Source organism: Paroedura picta, chromosome 5, assembly GCF_049243985.1.
Source record: "Paroedura picta isolate Pp20150507F chromosome 5, Ppicta_v3.0, whole genome shotgun sequence".
NCBI lineage: Eukaryota > Metazoa > Chordata > Lepidosauria > Squamata > Gekkonidae > Paroedura > Paroedura picta.
This window is the reverse complement of record NC_135373.1, coordinates 103,230,624-103,246,258: the sequence shown is the minus strand read 5'-3', so window position 1 is coordinate 103,246,258 and position 15,635 is coordinate 103,230,624. Positions and strand designations below refer to the sequence as shown.

The 15,635-nt window shown below is 42.0% G+C and overlaps 1 protein-coding gene across 15 annotated transcripts in view; it reads right to left on the bottom strand.

Annotated features, from left to right (window-relative positions):
• The window catches only part of RBFOX2 (RNA binding fox-1 homolog 2), a 219,649-nt gene that overhangs the window by 50,339 nt on the left and 153,675 nt on the right, over positions 1-15,635 (bottom strand). For all 15 annotated transcript variants that reach the window (XR_013231380.1, XM_077339645.1, XM_077339642.1 and 12 more), the window contains one exon: positions 6,247-6,393. Coding sequence is in view for 14 of the 15 variants with exons in the window: in XM_077339645.1 (XP_077195760.1) it covers positions 6,247-6,393 (147 nt within the window). In the remaining variant the exon portion in view is untranslated. The remainder of the gene's footprint in view (positions 1-6,246; positions 6,394-15,635) is intronic.

Here is a 15,635-nt window from a genome sequence, read left to right as displayed (position 1 = left end):
TGGGGAACATTATGCTGTATAATCTTGAGGCTAGCTGTGGAGGCCTGGGGAAAAACAGAAAAATCGGGAGGGGGCTGGGAGAATCAATGCCTTCCCAAGGGACCCCCCACCATTTTCCCAATGGAATTTTTTTAAGGGAGCAGTTGCAGGGGACCTCCTATGAATCAGTAAAATACTACTTTGAGATTTGGCACACTAACAAAAAACCCTGGAAAATCAGAGGCCTTTTTCTGTTTTCCTCATAGAAAAATTGGAGCATTTTTTATAAGTCCTGACAAAAGGCCTTCTTATACTGTAGCCACATGCAAGATTTACGAGTTTTTTAAAACAAAAAATATATAAATAATTTTGGCATATAGTACATTATTGAAGAGTTCAGCTTACTTTAATATACAACCATGCTGGCAGTCCAACCAATTAGGATTCTGTGAGAGTTTCTGCCCAAATAATACACCATCGTTTCTTTAGAATTTTTTTCTACCTTCAGGTTTTATTTTTTCATAACTCTCAGAGGACAAAAAAATGCAACTTGCAATTGCAGTATTCTGGCAATTTCTTATTACAGAAAATATGCCAAACAGTACAACAGAATTCCCACAATTCCACAGGGCCTGCAAAAGGGAGCTCCTCCCGCAGGCATTTGCCACAGGTCCCCCTCAGACATCCCCTCCATGGCCTGAACCAATCTGACCTCTCTAAGGGCCTAAGCTAAGTTCCTGTTCCTGTTATATTGTTGTTTAAGATCACTGAAATTGTTGTATTTAGATTGTTGTTGTTGTATTTGTTTATGTTATATATTAATTAATTCCATGTTGTTGTATGTAAACCACTCTTAGCTATATGGAAGGGTGGTATAGAAATCAAATAAATAAAATAATAAATAAATAAATTTAAACACTAACTTATAAATGAGACATTTTATGTTGTCAAAAGAAGTTGAAGTTTGATAGAGGTAGTTTTAAGCTTGACAAGAAAGCAATTACTGCATATATTTCACACACACCCCTGAACAAAAATTTGTATCAATTGCTTCAAAATTTCTGGAAATTTTACATCTCTAGCAAGGAGGCAGAGGCATAACGAATATTTGCTCTGTGACCTGAAGGGTCTTTACAAGCACTGCTTACATTGTTTTATTTAAAGATCTATATCAATGAAGACTAGAAGCGAGAGTTTCCAAAAATTCGTATTCTGTGCCGCAATATTTCACGGAACATTTTGTTTGCATTATGTTTGCAAAGAACATTAATTACTCTGGATCTAAGAGAGCAGAAATCCACAGAGAATAATTTTTTGAACGGTAGAATTGCATTTTCCTGGCAGTAAGTCTCATGGAACATACCCAAGCAGAATTCTGAGTAGACCTGCTTAGGGCTGTTCTCTCAACTAGTACCCTTGTTAAGATTCTCATTCCCTTTTGTAAGCCGATAACATTGCCATCAAATTTTAGAAAAACTTACTTCCAGACCTCTGTACTATTAAAACCCAAGCCCTCAGCAGTGTGATCTTGGGGTGATACAGAAGAGAAAGTATACTAGAGACAGAATCACGTTACAGTAGCGATCCCCAACCTGTGGGCTGCGGACCACATGTGGTCCTTCGACTAATTGGAGGTGGGCTGCGAAGGACGCCTTCCCCCCCCCCGGCCCTTTACTTCATCCCCCCCGGCCCTTTACAACACACTTCGGGTGTCATTGTCTCCCATTACTGCCAGATGGGACTATGTCATTGCAGAGAAACAAGCTCAGGGTTCCCATTGATTTGTCATTGTCATGAGTTAATATTTCCATGAAAATAAAATGTTCCTTATGTTCATTGTTGTGGCGTGTCTGTATCTTATTTTGAAGGGATGTTTAAGCATTACCATAGCGATCAGAGAGCGTTAGGGCAGTGGTTGAGAGTAGAGGAGTAAACTACCCCCCCCCCGGGCCTCAGTAAAATTGTCAAGCGTTGAGTGGTCCCCGGTGATAAAAAGGTTGGGGACCACTGCGATACAGGATGATCCTGACAGGCTGGAAAACTGGGCTAAAATGAATACTAATCGTGAAAAATGTAAAGCTTGGCATTTAGGTAGGAAAAATCAAATGCATCACTATAGGATGGGTGAGACTTGTCTTGGCAGTAGTACATGAGAAAATGGTCTGGGGGTCTTAGTAGACCATACACTGAACAGGAGTCAGAAGTGTGACTAGGTAGCTAAAAAGGCAAATGGGATTTTAGCATGTATTAAAAGAAGTATAGTGTCCAAATCACACAAGGTGATATTACCAATTTACTTCAATCTGGTTAGACTTCACTTGTAGTACTGCGTTCAGTTTTGGGCACCACAGCTGAAAAAAGATGTAGAGAAACTGAGCATCTTCAGAAGAGGGCTACAAAGATGGTGAAGGGTTTGGAGATCAAGTCATATGATGCAAGATTAAGGGAGCTTGGTCTATTTAGCCTGGAGAGAACTAAGAGGTCCATCTTCAAATACTTGAAGGGTTGTCATACAGAAGATGGAGCAGAGGTGTTTTCTGTTGCCCCAGAGGGTCAGACCAGAACCAATCAGTTGAAATTAATTCCAAAGAATTTTCGGCTAAACATCCGGAAGACCTTCCTGATAGAGTAGGCTTCCACAGAAGGTGGTGAGTTCTCCTTCTTTGGAAGTTTTTAAGTAGAGGCTAGATAGTTATCCCATAAGGCTGGGAGTTCGATCCCAGCAGCCGGCTCAAGGTTGACTCAGCCTTCCATCCTTTCGAGGTCGGTAAAATGAGTACCCAGCTTGCTGGGGGGTAAACGGTAATGACTGGGGAAGGCACTGGCAAACCACCCTGTATTGAGTCTGCCATGAAAATGCTAGAGGGCGTCACCCCAAGGGTCAGACATGACTCGGTGCTTGCACAGGGGATACCTTTACCTTTACCTTTAGATAGTAATCACTGATTGATTCAAAATTGAGAAAGGAGTTTGGCAAGGCTGTATACTGTCGCCTTGCCTATTTAATTTGTATGCAGAACACATCATGAGAAAGGTGGAGTTAGATGAGTCACAAATTGGAATCAAGATTGCAGGGAGAAATAACAACAACCTCAGATATGCAGATGATACCACTCTAATGGCAGAAAGTGAAGAGGAACTAAAGAGCCTCTTGATGGGGGTGAAGGAGTAGAGTGCAAAAGTTGGCTTGAATCTCAACATCAAGATAACTAAGATCATGGCATCCGGCCCTCTCAATTCCTGGCAAATAGATGGGGGAAGAAATGGAGGTAGTGACAGATTTTATTTTCCTGGGCTCCAAGATCACTGCAGATGGGGACTGCAGCAAAGAAATTATAAGACGCTTGCTCCTGGGAAAGAAAGCTATGGCAAATCTAGACAGCATTTTAAAAAGCAGAGACATCACTCTGCCAACAAAAGTGCGTCTAGTCAAGGCTATGGTCTTCCCAGTTGCAATGTATGGTTCAGGAGGGAGTAACATTGGCCCAGTAACATTGACTTCTAAGTATTTTGAACTCTGGTGCTGGAGAAGACTCTTGCGAGTCCCTTGGGCTGCAAGGCAAACAAACCAGTCAGTCCTAGAGGAGATCAGCCCTGACTGCTCCTTAGAAGGCCAAATCCTGAAGATGAAATTTAAATACCTTGGCTACCTCATGAGAAGGAAGGACTCCCTGGAAAACAGGCTAATGCTGGGAGCGATTGAAGACAAAAGAAGAAGGGGACGAGAATGAGGTGGCTGGATGGAGTCACTGAAGCAGTCGGTGTGAACTTAATGGACTCCAGGGAATGGTAGAGGACAGGAAGGCCTGGAGGATTATTGTTCATGGGGTCGCGATGGGTCGGACATGACTTTGCACTTAACAGCAAGATAGTAATCTCACAGAAATGTTGATTTTATGAACTTAGGCAGATTGTGAGTGGGTGGATAGGAAGGGATGTGCCAGTGTTTGTCTCCTGTGGACCTTCCTTGCATACCCAGGGAATTGCTAATTGCTGCTGTGGGTAGATGAATTTCCTTCAGGCGAGGCTGGATTCTGGAGATTTTTGGTGGAGGGATCACTTGGGCATGAAACTGTGGTCACCGTGGGTGGGCGGGTAGTTGTGAGTTCCTGTATTATGCAGGAGGTTGGACTAGATGACTATGGAAGACACTTCCAACTCTATGATTCTATGAGGGGACATGATAGCCCTCTTTAACTATTTGAAAGGTTGTCATTTGGAGGAGGGCAGGATGCTGTTCCCATTGGCTGCAGAGGAAAGGACACACAGTAATGGGTTTAAACTACAAGTACAACGATATAGACTAGATATCAGGAAAAAAAAATTCATAGTCAGAGTAGTTCAGCAGTGGAATAGGCTGCCTAAGACGGTGGTGAGCTCCCCCTCACTGGCAGTCTTCAAGCAAAGGTTGGATACACACTTTTCTTGGATGCTTTAGGATGCTTAGGACTGATCCTGCGTTGAGCAGGGGGTTGGACTAGATGGCCTGTATGGCCCCTTCCAACTCTATGATTCTATGAAATAAGAGTTGAAAATCAAGACCTCTTACATAAAAGTACAATAACCTATGGGAGGGCTTTAAGGTCAGCATAATGAGCAAGTACAACTGAAACATTAGAACTTCAGTTGTGAAATGAAGATACATTCTGCTCTCATTTAAAAAAAAACTTTCAATGTATAGTCTTTAGGTGGTTACACAATGCTACACAAAATAAGGCACCCCTTCATGGAAATCTCATCCTATAACCTGACAGCACTTCATCAGTGAGTCCATCAAACATATGAAACTCACAGTAATTGTCACAGTAATTATAACCACAGAACGAAGAATATTTTTTGGTTAATTCATGGTTAGCACTTAAAACTAGTGCATACAATACCCAAGGAAGATCTGCCTCCCTCTCCCTCTCAGCACCCATGTTCTAACTTGAAAATACCATCAAAGAATGCTTCATTATGGCAGCCTCATTTACATGCCTGTGAAAACTTCACACCTAAATCCCCCTGAGGAGATGCCATCTTCTTCCAATGATGCCAAAGACAAATCAACATGCCAGACATGTAACAGAGGCACTTAAATTACTTTGATCCTTTAAAAGGCTTAGGGCCAGTTTGTTGTAGTTGTTAAGAGCAGTAGCTTCTAATCTGGTGAGCCAGGCTTGATTCCCCATTCCTCCGTGTGCAGTCAGCTGGGTGACCTTGGCTTGTCACAGCCCTGATAGAGCCTCTCTCACAGAACAGTTACATCAGGACTATCTCAGTTCCACCTACCTCACAGGGTGCCTGTTGTGGGGATAGGGAAGGCGATTTTAAGCTGCTTTGAGGCTCTTTCTAGTGGAGATAAGCAGGCTGTAAAAACTCTTCTTCTTTTGTCCTAGCCACTGCACCCTTCCTACAGGATTAACCGACGGGGAAATTGGTATGCCTGGTTCAAGAGGGAGAAGTTCCTTCTGTCTTCTCTCTGGCCCAGTAACATTGACTTCTAAGTATCCAGGTTGGCCTTCTTCCTGTCTGCTCTTCTCCCTTGCTCTTACAAGGTCCAGCTAACACTTTCCTTGGCTCTGCAAATGAGTTGCTGCCTTCCTTAGAGGCCATGCCCCTTCTCTCCCCCACTCCATGTGTGCCCAGGGCTGTGACAATGCCTACCAATTGCATTCCTAACCGTGTTCTTACCCACTTACCTAGAACCATAATTGCCAAGCACAGGGGCGACTTAAAAATATATATATAACCAAACCTGCTTGAAGTTGTCAGGATGGAAAACCCAGGAAAGGAAGGCATTCTTTTTGAAAAATAGCATTGTGGAATGGAAAGAACTTTAGTTTCAGAAATGATATCCTTTCCATTGAAAGCATTACAGTACCTAACCTCTGATGACACAAAAGCAGCATCCGTCTCCTCCTAGTTTGGCCTTTGGGAAAATTATCTGCAGCCCTGAGACAGAGAAAGCAGATTGTGCACCCGGGCAACTGCCAGTTATCATCTGAATACACCTGAGGCACAGATGCACTTTGCTTCATTTTAGCTTGACCACAGAGACTTCAAAAAAAGATCAGCAGCCCTGGAGAAGGCGGCTGTCATGCACCTGCCACAGGACACACCTAGGGACAATTGAGTGTTTGGGGCATTCTGTGCTTTATGGTTTTCCGAGTTACTCATCATTCCTAGTCTTCCAGATGGGGTCTGATATAAACATAAACAAATATATAGATCTGCAGTACAACGCTCGCTCCCCCCGTCCAAAAAAAAATGACAAAGGTAACATACCCCAAACATCTGCCGGAGGTCGGGATCCCGAAAGCGGAAGGGGATATTGGAGACGTGCAGCCGCTTTGGAGTGGACTTGCTCTCAGTATTCTCACTGCTTTGTGTCTGTGACTGCTGGCCATCCGTCTGTGCCCCTCCTTCTGTCTGCTGCAATATTTTTTTTTAAAAAGTAAAGAGTCAATCAGAAACAAATCCATCCAATATTCTCAAGTCTATGTTGGGTATTTAAGTCACCCTTATTCACCTGGTATCTGAGCGCCTTTGAGTTAAAGCATAACCAACCCTAACAACAAGCTAGCTTTTGTTCTTTCCCTCCCCATCCCTTTTTTGCACAAATAAGTAAGAGGATCTCTATAGCACTAAGTATTGGGTCATCAATTGCACACAGGTTAAGGTAAAGTGTGGATTCCAGCATCAACAATAAAATGGGAAAATGAAAGCTGATGGGGGTAGCCTACTCTACACAGCCTACTGGAGAAAGTCAAAGGATGCAGGATCTGGTATACTGAGCCCAAATGAAGGAGAGGCTAGCTGGTAACTTAAAAGGATGACAGCAGTAGTTACCTATTTCGATAGGTGCTGGCTGGAAACTTTACTCTACATTCGGCATCCAGAGAATACAGGCACCTTTGCTCCTTGCTCTTTGTCAACTGAGATAGTGGAAGTCCTTAACTGTTGTCTGGAAGCAATAACAGCCTACAAAACTCAATCCAGGTAAGCTGCTGTTTCCTGATAAAACCAAGTCATTTGTGGAGTCGGCATGTGCTGGTTGGGCTGCAATCCCCCTAGAGTAGCATGTTCACTGTCTGGGAAGAGATCCAGAATTACAGAAGGAGGAGATACAGATCCGTGGCAAGTACCACCTTTATACAGGCTTATTAGAGCTGTTTCTCAGCGCTCTCTCAACCCCACCTACCTCAAAGGTGTCTGTTGGCAGGGGGAAGAAGGGAAGGTGATTGTAAGCCTCTTGCAGGCTCCTTCGGGTAGAGAAAAGCAGGGTATAAAACTGACTCCTCCTTGTCTTCTTCTACTCCTCACCATTGGTGAAGTTCTCTGTGTTCCCAGTCCAAGGTATCTGAACAACTGCCCCCTCCCATATGAACCTACTCATTGGCTTAGACACCCCTTGCTGTGTGTGCCACTTGCTGGCAAAAGCAAAGAGCTTCCTTTGTAGTGATGCAGACTATAGCACTCAGAGATACCTGCCCGGCACCAGATTTACAAATATTTCGATGCCAGGCAATTGTTTAAAATTACCCCAGGCCTGGCAGTCCTCTATCCCCTATCATTGTTTCTTGTGACGATGAAACTTTTCTGGACATTGTGGTGCTTCTACTGTGCATACTTCAGCTGCTGGCATTTTACAGTTTTAGCCTGTTGTGAGGTTTTTATATGCTATTGGCTTACTGTGAATTCTTTTTGCTTTAATGCCATACTGCTAATTTATTAAATCTTCTTATAAGCCACTTAGAATATCTATTTTATAATACACTGCAAAATATTGAGCTTAACCTGCTGCAGATCAAATCACTGCAGATGAAAGTTACAGCAAGCCACTGAACTGCCAAATGTACATGATTGGGGCAAAATGGAGATGCCACCTCACATCTCAGAAACACACAACTGGATGGCTTTGCATCAACATAGTGGCAATGGTGTCAAAGCAGTGATGGAAGACAGAATCGTTAAAGGGAGCAGAGGAACAAGTAGTGCTATAGACTGGAATAGGGGCAGAAATGTGGCAGAACACTAAATATTTGAGTCCACACCAAAGGTAGTACAGTGACTGGTGATAGTATAGAATATCAGCGGGGTCCCGATATTCAATCTAAGGATTCCCCTATGGTAACATCTGATCTGGTACCTCAATTCCACCGGTAGAACAATAGGAAGGTGGTCCCTGGCTGGACGAGGGGGTGAGACATGAAGACCATTTACGCACTGGAGGTTTCATGCTGGGGTGCAGGCTAGAGTTTTAGTCGTGGCTGGTTGCCCCACCTCTTCCTGTACCCACACAGGGGAGCATTTGGCCTGGTGCGCCTCATCCACTCCAAATTTGTGCTCCTGCATGGGAGCTGCGGCAGTAAAGTTCCCAGTGCATAAACGGTCTTCATGTGTTTTTCGCCTGCCGCCTTAGTAGAAGTAGTACTTGTAGGTTATGATAAGGGACGTTTTATGGGGTTTTAATGTGTTTTACTCTTTATTGTTGTAAACCGCCGTGAGCCCACTAGGGAACAGTGGTATATAAATTCAAATATATAAATAAATAAAATAGTAAGCCAAAGCAGTAGAAGCCAAACATCCCCCCTGTGGGGGAAGGTAGTAGGACTATTCACGTGGTATGAAGTTCTGGAACACACAATATTCTAATAAGAATCATTACAATCCCAGGGGAGAATGAGAATAATATGGTGATGCATAATCCTGACCCTAGCAGTATCTGCTTCTATCCCCATCCCCTCACCTCAGTAGATATACCGGGGTAGTTTTTTGTAAGCCAAACTTTATCTGATACCCTCTGCCCCAATTGTCATATCACTACGATTGGTGCCATTTTTCGTTATCATAGTATCATCATTGTGGCCCTCTTCCTGTGGGTAAAAGGCACATTAACACAGTGGGATTCTTTTTATTCACCTTGTATGGCTCCAATATCCTTGGAGAAGGAGAGATGGTAAGAATAGTGTGGTTTGGGAAAGGAGGATATCAAAGAGGGTGGAACCTCTCCACCGGCTCCAATGGATGAACCGCTGGCAGATTATTAATGGGAGTTGAAAATACCATGTACCCAAGCATCACTTAATCAGGCATGATAATGGAACCTCTTAGTTAAGGACAGTGCTTCTAAAACACTGGCAGCAAACAGAACTTCTATGAGTGTCCTGGATGAACTTCAATTCTGTATTCCTCATTCAAACAAAGGAGGCACAAGAGAAAAGATTCCTGTTGCCTAGTAAGCCATAAACATGTGGACCAAAAAGGAAATGAGGGGGACCCAAAAGAAAATTTTTCAATGTCAAATTATGTAAATAAAACAGACCAAATAAATAAATACAAGAAAATACTATTGCTTACAAAGACATATGGAGGGAGTAGAGAACTGAGTGAGAAGGTGTGGCCCTTTTTCAGGCATGCGCACAAACAATAACATTTATTTATTGGGCGCATTTAAAGCAGGTCATTCATATCAGAACATTAAAAACTATTTCATGTCCATATTACTGATTAAAGATAAAGAAGTGAGAAATTGGTTTGCCTAACACCAAGATCGAACCAAACAGAACCAAGATCGAATATCCGGTTTTGTAGCACAGACTCTCTCAGACACACTTATCCTCAACAGGCAGCTCTGCATTTAAAGTGATTTAAACATCATCTGATCTCTAGAAGCCACAGTATATCTGGAGGGCCTTTAGAAACAGCCCAGGGTCTAAACCCTGGTCTAAAACACACTGCTTCTGGGTCCTTGAGCCCTATGACCCCAAATAGCAGCAGCTCCTGGTGCTGCGATCCCATTATTCTACCATGGCGTGCATCTCTAGCCAGGAAAAACAAGGCTGTGATGACCTCTACCAGCACCTCAATCTACTGCTCTGTTCTGCCAGCAATGCACCTTAGCACTCCATGAACCCTGCAGCTTTGGAGGGGTGGCCTCCTTCCGATGTCTGGTGCCCAAACTGTTGTCAGTGACACACCTTCCCCTTCCTACATTAGTTTTGATATTTTCTCCCAGTGAGAGTTTAGCTGCATTTTATCATCATTATTAATTTTAACAGAGATGGGGACAACATACAAGACAGTGGAACACAAGCTACACACATATGCAGAGCCCAATGACACCGGAATAATCCCTATTATTTTTGCATGTATATTAATGTCGAAAAGGAAATGACTACCAGGTATATCTCCATACTAAGTGCATTATAAACCAAGCACACCTACAGTAAAGACAAGTCTTCATTAGTGAATTCCATGATTAAATAACCCACTCTGGAGCAACTATTCCACCCCATTTTCCCTCTCTGTACTCATTTAGTTGGTAAGATGATAATGCTCGAGTTGGCCATTCCAGTTATTTGAAGCAGAGCACTGGCTTGCTATAAAATCTACCTGGAAACGTAAAACAAGAAAAAGCATCATGATTTGCATCATGTTCTGTCTCTCAAACTTACAGTGCCTTACAGATGACATTATGACCTAATCATCTTGGCAGAAGACTCTCAGTCTTGGGGAGAGGAGGAGTGTCAAATCTCTCTTATTTAATCACCATTTGAATCTTTCCTCCAGATTTGCATGAGAGAGCTTATTTATTGTGAGGCTTGAAGACTGTGCTGACTGACTGATGGAAGCTGGCAGAGTCAAAGTGAAATCAATAATAACTACATCAGTTTTTACTCGAGTTGCTCCTTACAGCAGCTATGCCAAATATACTGGAACACTTACTGGCATGCCCATCTTTTGTGATTTTTCTTGGTGATGTGTAAAACAAGCAATCCGGTTTGGTGGCACAAAGTATCAAGCTTTAATTCTCCTGTTTGTATGACAAATGCTTTCCTCCCCAAAACGTGAAGCAAGCAAGAAAACCTGGCCAGCCAGAGCAGAAGCCGAAGACAATGATAATTATTCAAGTCAGCTTAATATTGTCATCTTCTGCTTCCTCTCAAAAAACAGCTGAAATCTGTTGAAATCTAGAGGGGAAAAATGGATTTGGCCACTGTATGATATTAATAAATTTAAGGTCATAGTAATACATTATTAAGCATATGTATAATATATTTAAAATAAAGGTATGCTTAAAAATATGAAACTTTCTGAAACTAGCTAAATGAATAGAGCCATAAAGCTCTCTGGATGACCTTAGCCTAGTATTGGATCCAGTGGCAGAATGGAATTTTCCTGCCTTCCCTTTCCCTCTGTAGCCCATGGATATCCACAAAATACTGCTCTGGAGGGTATAGAGGAGTCAGAATAATGACCTGACATGGGTTTCCAGTGAGACAAGGGAGATCAGCAAATATTTCCAATTTTAGTCTGGATTCAACCACTTATGTACCTCACAAGACTTCTGTGGGGTGATGGTGGAAAGCCACCATGCTGAGCTCTTGGAAGAAAAGCAAGATGGCAATATATACTAAATAAACAGGAAAGTCCATGTTTATTACCATCTCTAATTTGGACAGTGTCTAATTTAAGAATATAATGTGAAAGGGTCAAGTAAAGATGCTACATTTTTGTCCACAGAAACCACAAAATAGTATTTTTATGTAATTTAATCTAAGCATATGTGACAGATGAGGCGGACTAGGGACTATCCAAAAGCAACGAATGATAGATCTCTTTAAAAGTAGAAAAGAGCTCTTGTCAGACACTCCCTCTCTTTCAGACATGACCTTGGATTTGTATAGGAGTTCTACAGAAGAAACAAAAGCATATTAAGGATGCTGAGAAAATCAAGTGCAGTTTTCAGCTTTGCCTCAATCAAGCAATGACTGAGACACTAACTCTGCCTGAGCATCGTGGGCCACACAATGCAAAACAAGACACCAAACAGCTGGGATATACTAATTCCATTCAACCAGCCTCAAATATCAGGCACACACAAGCATCCCAACAAAGGTCCACCTGATCGCTTAACAAAGATACTATTTACAGCTGCCTCCACTTCCCTCCTCACTACTCTGACAAAATTATGCCCAAACAAATGGATGGCGCACCCTGAGGGGAGAATCAATGTGGCTGGCTTGTGATTAAAACATACCATGCTGTTTGGCAGTTTCATTTTTATGACTTCGTCAGAGCCTTCGACTCCCCAGGGGTAAACTATCCACGAAGAAGGACAGAACCCATGATGTGTCTCATCCATCATCCCCGTAGACAATGACTAGGTAAGCGTCTCCCCAAACAACTCTCAAATATCACTTGACGCCCATGGTCCAAGGGATCGCTCTTCAAATTGTTTTTTATTTGCAGTCTGGAGCACTGCTAATGCAAATTTCCAAATTCTGAGCTTCTTACAACAGATGGTGAAATTGGCAAGTCATCATAGCCCTCCAGATGGCCACAGACATTCTGCCCATCATCCCCACTCTTGGTCACAAACAGTGCAGTCACAAACCGTGCAGACAGAGCAGGGAAACTGGGAACTTGTCTAAACTGGTGGTACTCATTGTATGTAACAGGCCTTTCTAGGCTTGCCAGAAATATGCCACTTACTTGCAGACTCCTTTCAATTAGTACCTTCTACTCCACTAGGTGTCAGAGAACTATTCAATCAGGGTGATAGGGGAACCTACGCACACCATCCAATCCTGATTGCTAGAGCTGTGGAAGAATTAGAGAAACTACCCTTTAAGGAAAAAATCATCTTCTCTAGGACTTGCTCTCAACTGCCTAAACAATCTCATGAATCCTCATTGCCACACCCCCTTGCCTTGAAGTCAGTTTCTTGGTGGCAACTCATATGCGGGAAAGTAATTCTTGAGACATCAATCCAACATGTGGCCAAAACGTAGAACCTTAAACCTGTCTTCAGCAAAATTGCAATATGTTTTTACAGTGACTTGCACACTGTTGTGCTATATGTAATAATGACCACTGCCTAACTAAAATGAAACTTCTCCCAGAGGTGATGAGAGCAGGATTTCCACTGAACGGTCATTTATGTAAAGAAATCCACGTTCTGAAATTGAGGTATAGCTTTCCTAGAATTTATTTCACTCCTCAGAAGACTTTCTGAAGAACTAGTCCTATTAATTTATAAGAGCAAATAACAATGGTCTTAATAGGTACATTCACTTCGGACTTCTAAGGCCCTAGGGATGAAATAAAAGTTTAAATGCCACACAACCTGCCAAGATACAATTTACTTTTAATGGTCACTAAACTATTGTAAAAAACCAGCTATCACAAACCAGCTTATTATAAAACTGAACTCTGCCTCTACATCTTAATTTCACTTTAGCAATAACCGCTAGGCAGATGGATATATTGGGCTCAGTCTTCGAATCTGTTTTGAAGATGGCTTACATGGGGGCCTGGCAGCAGAAAACCACCTCAAGTGTGACTGATAAATTTATATACTTCACAAAACTACTCATTTCCCCCAACTGAATTTTAGCTTCTTCAGGCTAGCTTTCTGTCAGTGCCTCATTATGATATGCTGCTCTATCTTCTCCCCAGGAAAAAACAAACAAGGCCAGTCATATTGAAAACCTAAAAACCTGTTTATTGCAAATAATCTACCTGCATACTAGTTGTGATCCATGTATTCTCTGTCAAACCTGTACCTCATGGAGGCCTGTGGCTTACATGTTCTTCTGGATATGACTATTAGAATATGAAATCCATCTGTCAGTTACAATGCATATTGAAACCTGCCCCATGTTTTAGGAGCCAAATTAGGGAAGAATGCTCAGAAGAACCACATGTAGCATGTGAAAGAGCCATATATGGTTTCTGAGCCCCTGAAGAAGTATCAGTTTTCTTCTAGCAGCCAATAAGATGACTCTGGGGAAAAAAATACAACTTGATTATGGTACCCAATGCTGAATGCCTGTTTCAGTATTTAGGGGCACACTTCCACCAAGTATGGAGGTTCGTTGGTTTGTTTGTTTTTTGACTGATCACAAATCATAGCCATTGATAAGTCTAGCCTCCACGAGTCTGTCTAATCTATTTAAAAATCTAAGTAAACTAAGCTAGCAAACCCTGGATGTACAAGTTCATTTTTGTCTATCCTAATCCTGCTGCCAAGTATTTCTAATCGAAGGAGAGGAACTCTCTATGGCACAGCATCTGACCTCTACAGAACATTCTCGAAAGGTACTTAACTTTCTTTGATGACTTCCCAGTTGTGAGGACTTCCCAGTTGTATATAAGAGGTTGTGTTTTGTAAAAAAAACCCCACAATTTTGGACTTGCAATTATTAATGTCCAATTTCCCCTTTTTACAATACTGGGAGAAGGCATCTAAAAGACATCAGAGATCAACTGGAGTGAGGGAGATCATCAGAGATCAACTGGAGTGAGTAATAGAAGAGAATCATCAGCATAAGAGTGCTGGGACACTAGCATTTGCTAAAGTGGAAGAGTGAAAGTGTGGTGATTTCAAATTGGCATAGATCTTCCACATACAAATTAAACAGTAATGGGGCCAATACACATCCCTGGCCAATTCCTTTATGTAATGGAAAGAATTTAGAGAGGTAGCCATGGTTACTGCATCACACACATGCATAGGAGGGTTCATATAATTTCTCTATGAGCCATAGCAAACTCCGATCATTGGTGGTACTCCTTAGTCCATAGCTCATAGCTGTTTCCTTGGGACTGAATCAAAGGCTGCCTGTAGATCAATAAAAGCAACATATAAGGAGTCACCAGATGACATATATTTTTCGACTAGATGGTATAAAATTGCACACTGGACCCATGTAGATCGACCATACATAAACCCCGCCTGTTCTTGGCCAATAATTTCATTCTCGATCCAGAATTCACGTTTCTCTCTCAGATATTGTGCATATAGTTTGCCATGTGCTGATAAAAGACTAATTGGATGGTAATTTGCAGGATTAGTTTTATCCCTTTTTTTGTGAATTGGGACAAGAATGGCCTGATGCTCTAGGAAGTTCACCTGTACTACTGACTTGTGTAAATAGAAAAGCTAGAAACTGAGCCCCCCCCCCATGAGATATTGGTTCAAAAAACTTCTGAAGTAATTAAGGCAGGCCCCAACTTTAATTTCTTCATCAGGATCTCTATCTCCTCTGGCAAAACTTGGGGGTTTAAAGAGATGCTCAAAATGATGCACTCTGAAAAGTGACAATTTTCATACATAGAAATTTCACATAGAAAAGTGACAATTTTCATACATAGGTTCATACATATCTGAACCTACAAAGCAAAGAGAAACTACAGCTCAGAACTTGGACCCACCAAATAGACTTATCATCAAGAAGCAACAGCTACAAAGAAAAAGTTAATTACCCAGGTTGTGGAATCCTCTCACTGTAGTGTTTTTTTGTTTTTTCCAACTTCTGTTCTGGATTCTCGCAAAACATTTAATACAAACGTCACTATAAGCTTAAGTTCTGATCTTCTTTTTGAATAGGGCACTGTACCTAGAAACCCAAGAGCATGTAGGCAAGGACATCTTGTTTTCTGGTAAATGCTAAGAAGAAAATTAGCCATGGCTGTCCATTAAAAATCAGTATGGTTAAGGAATGGCTGAATAAAGCTTCCTTCCCATCATCATTAATACAGATACTTCTCAACAGTCAGTACTTAAAATCTGTGGATCAGGGTCATACAAACTCAAAACACACATTTCTACAAACCTGCAGTAGAGATTTGGACGCTGGCAGTTGATGAACTCAGCTTACCACCCC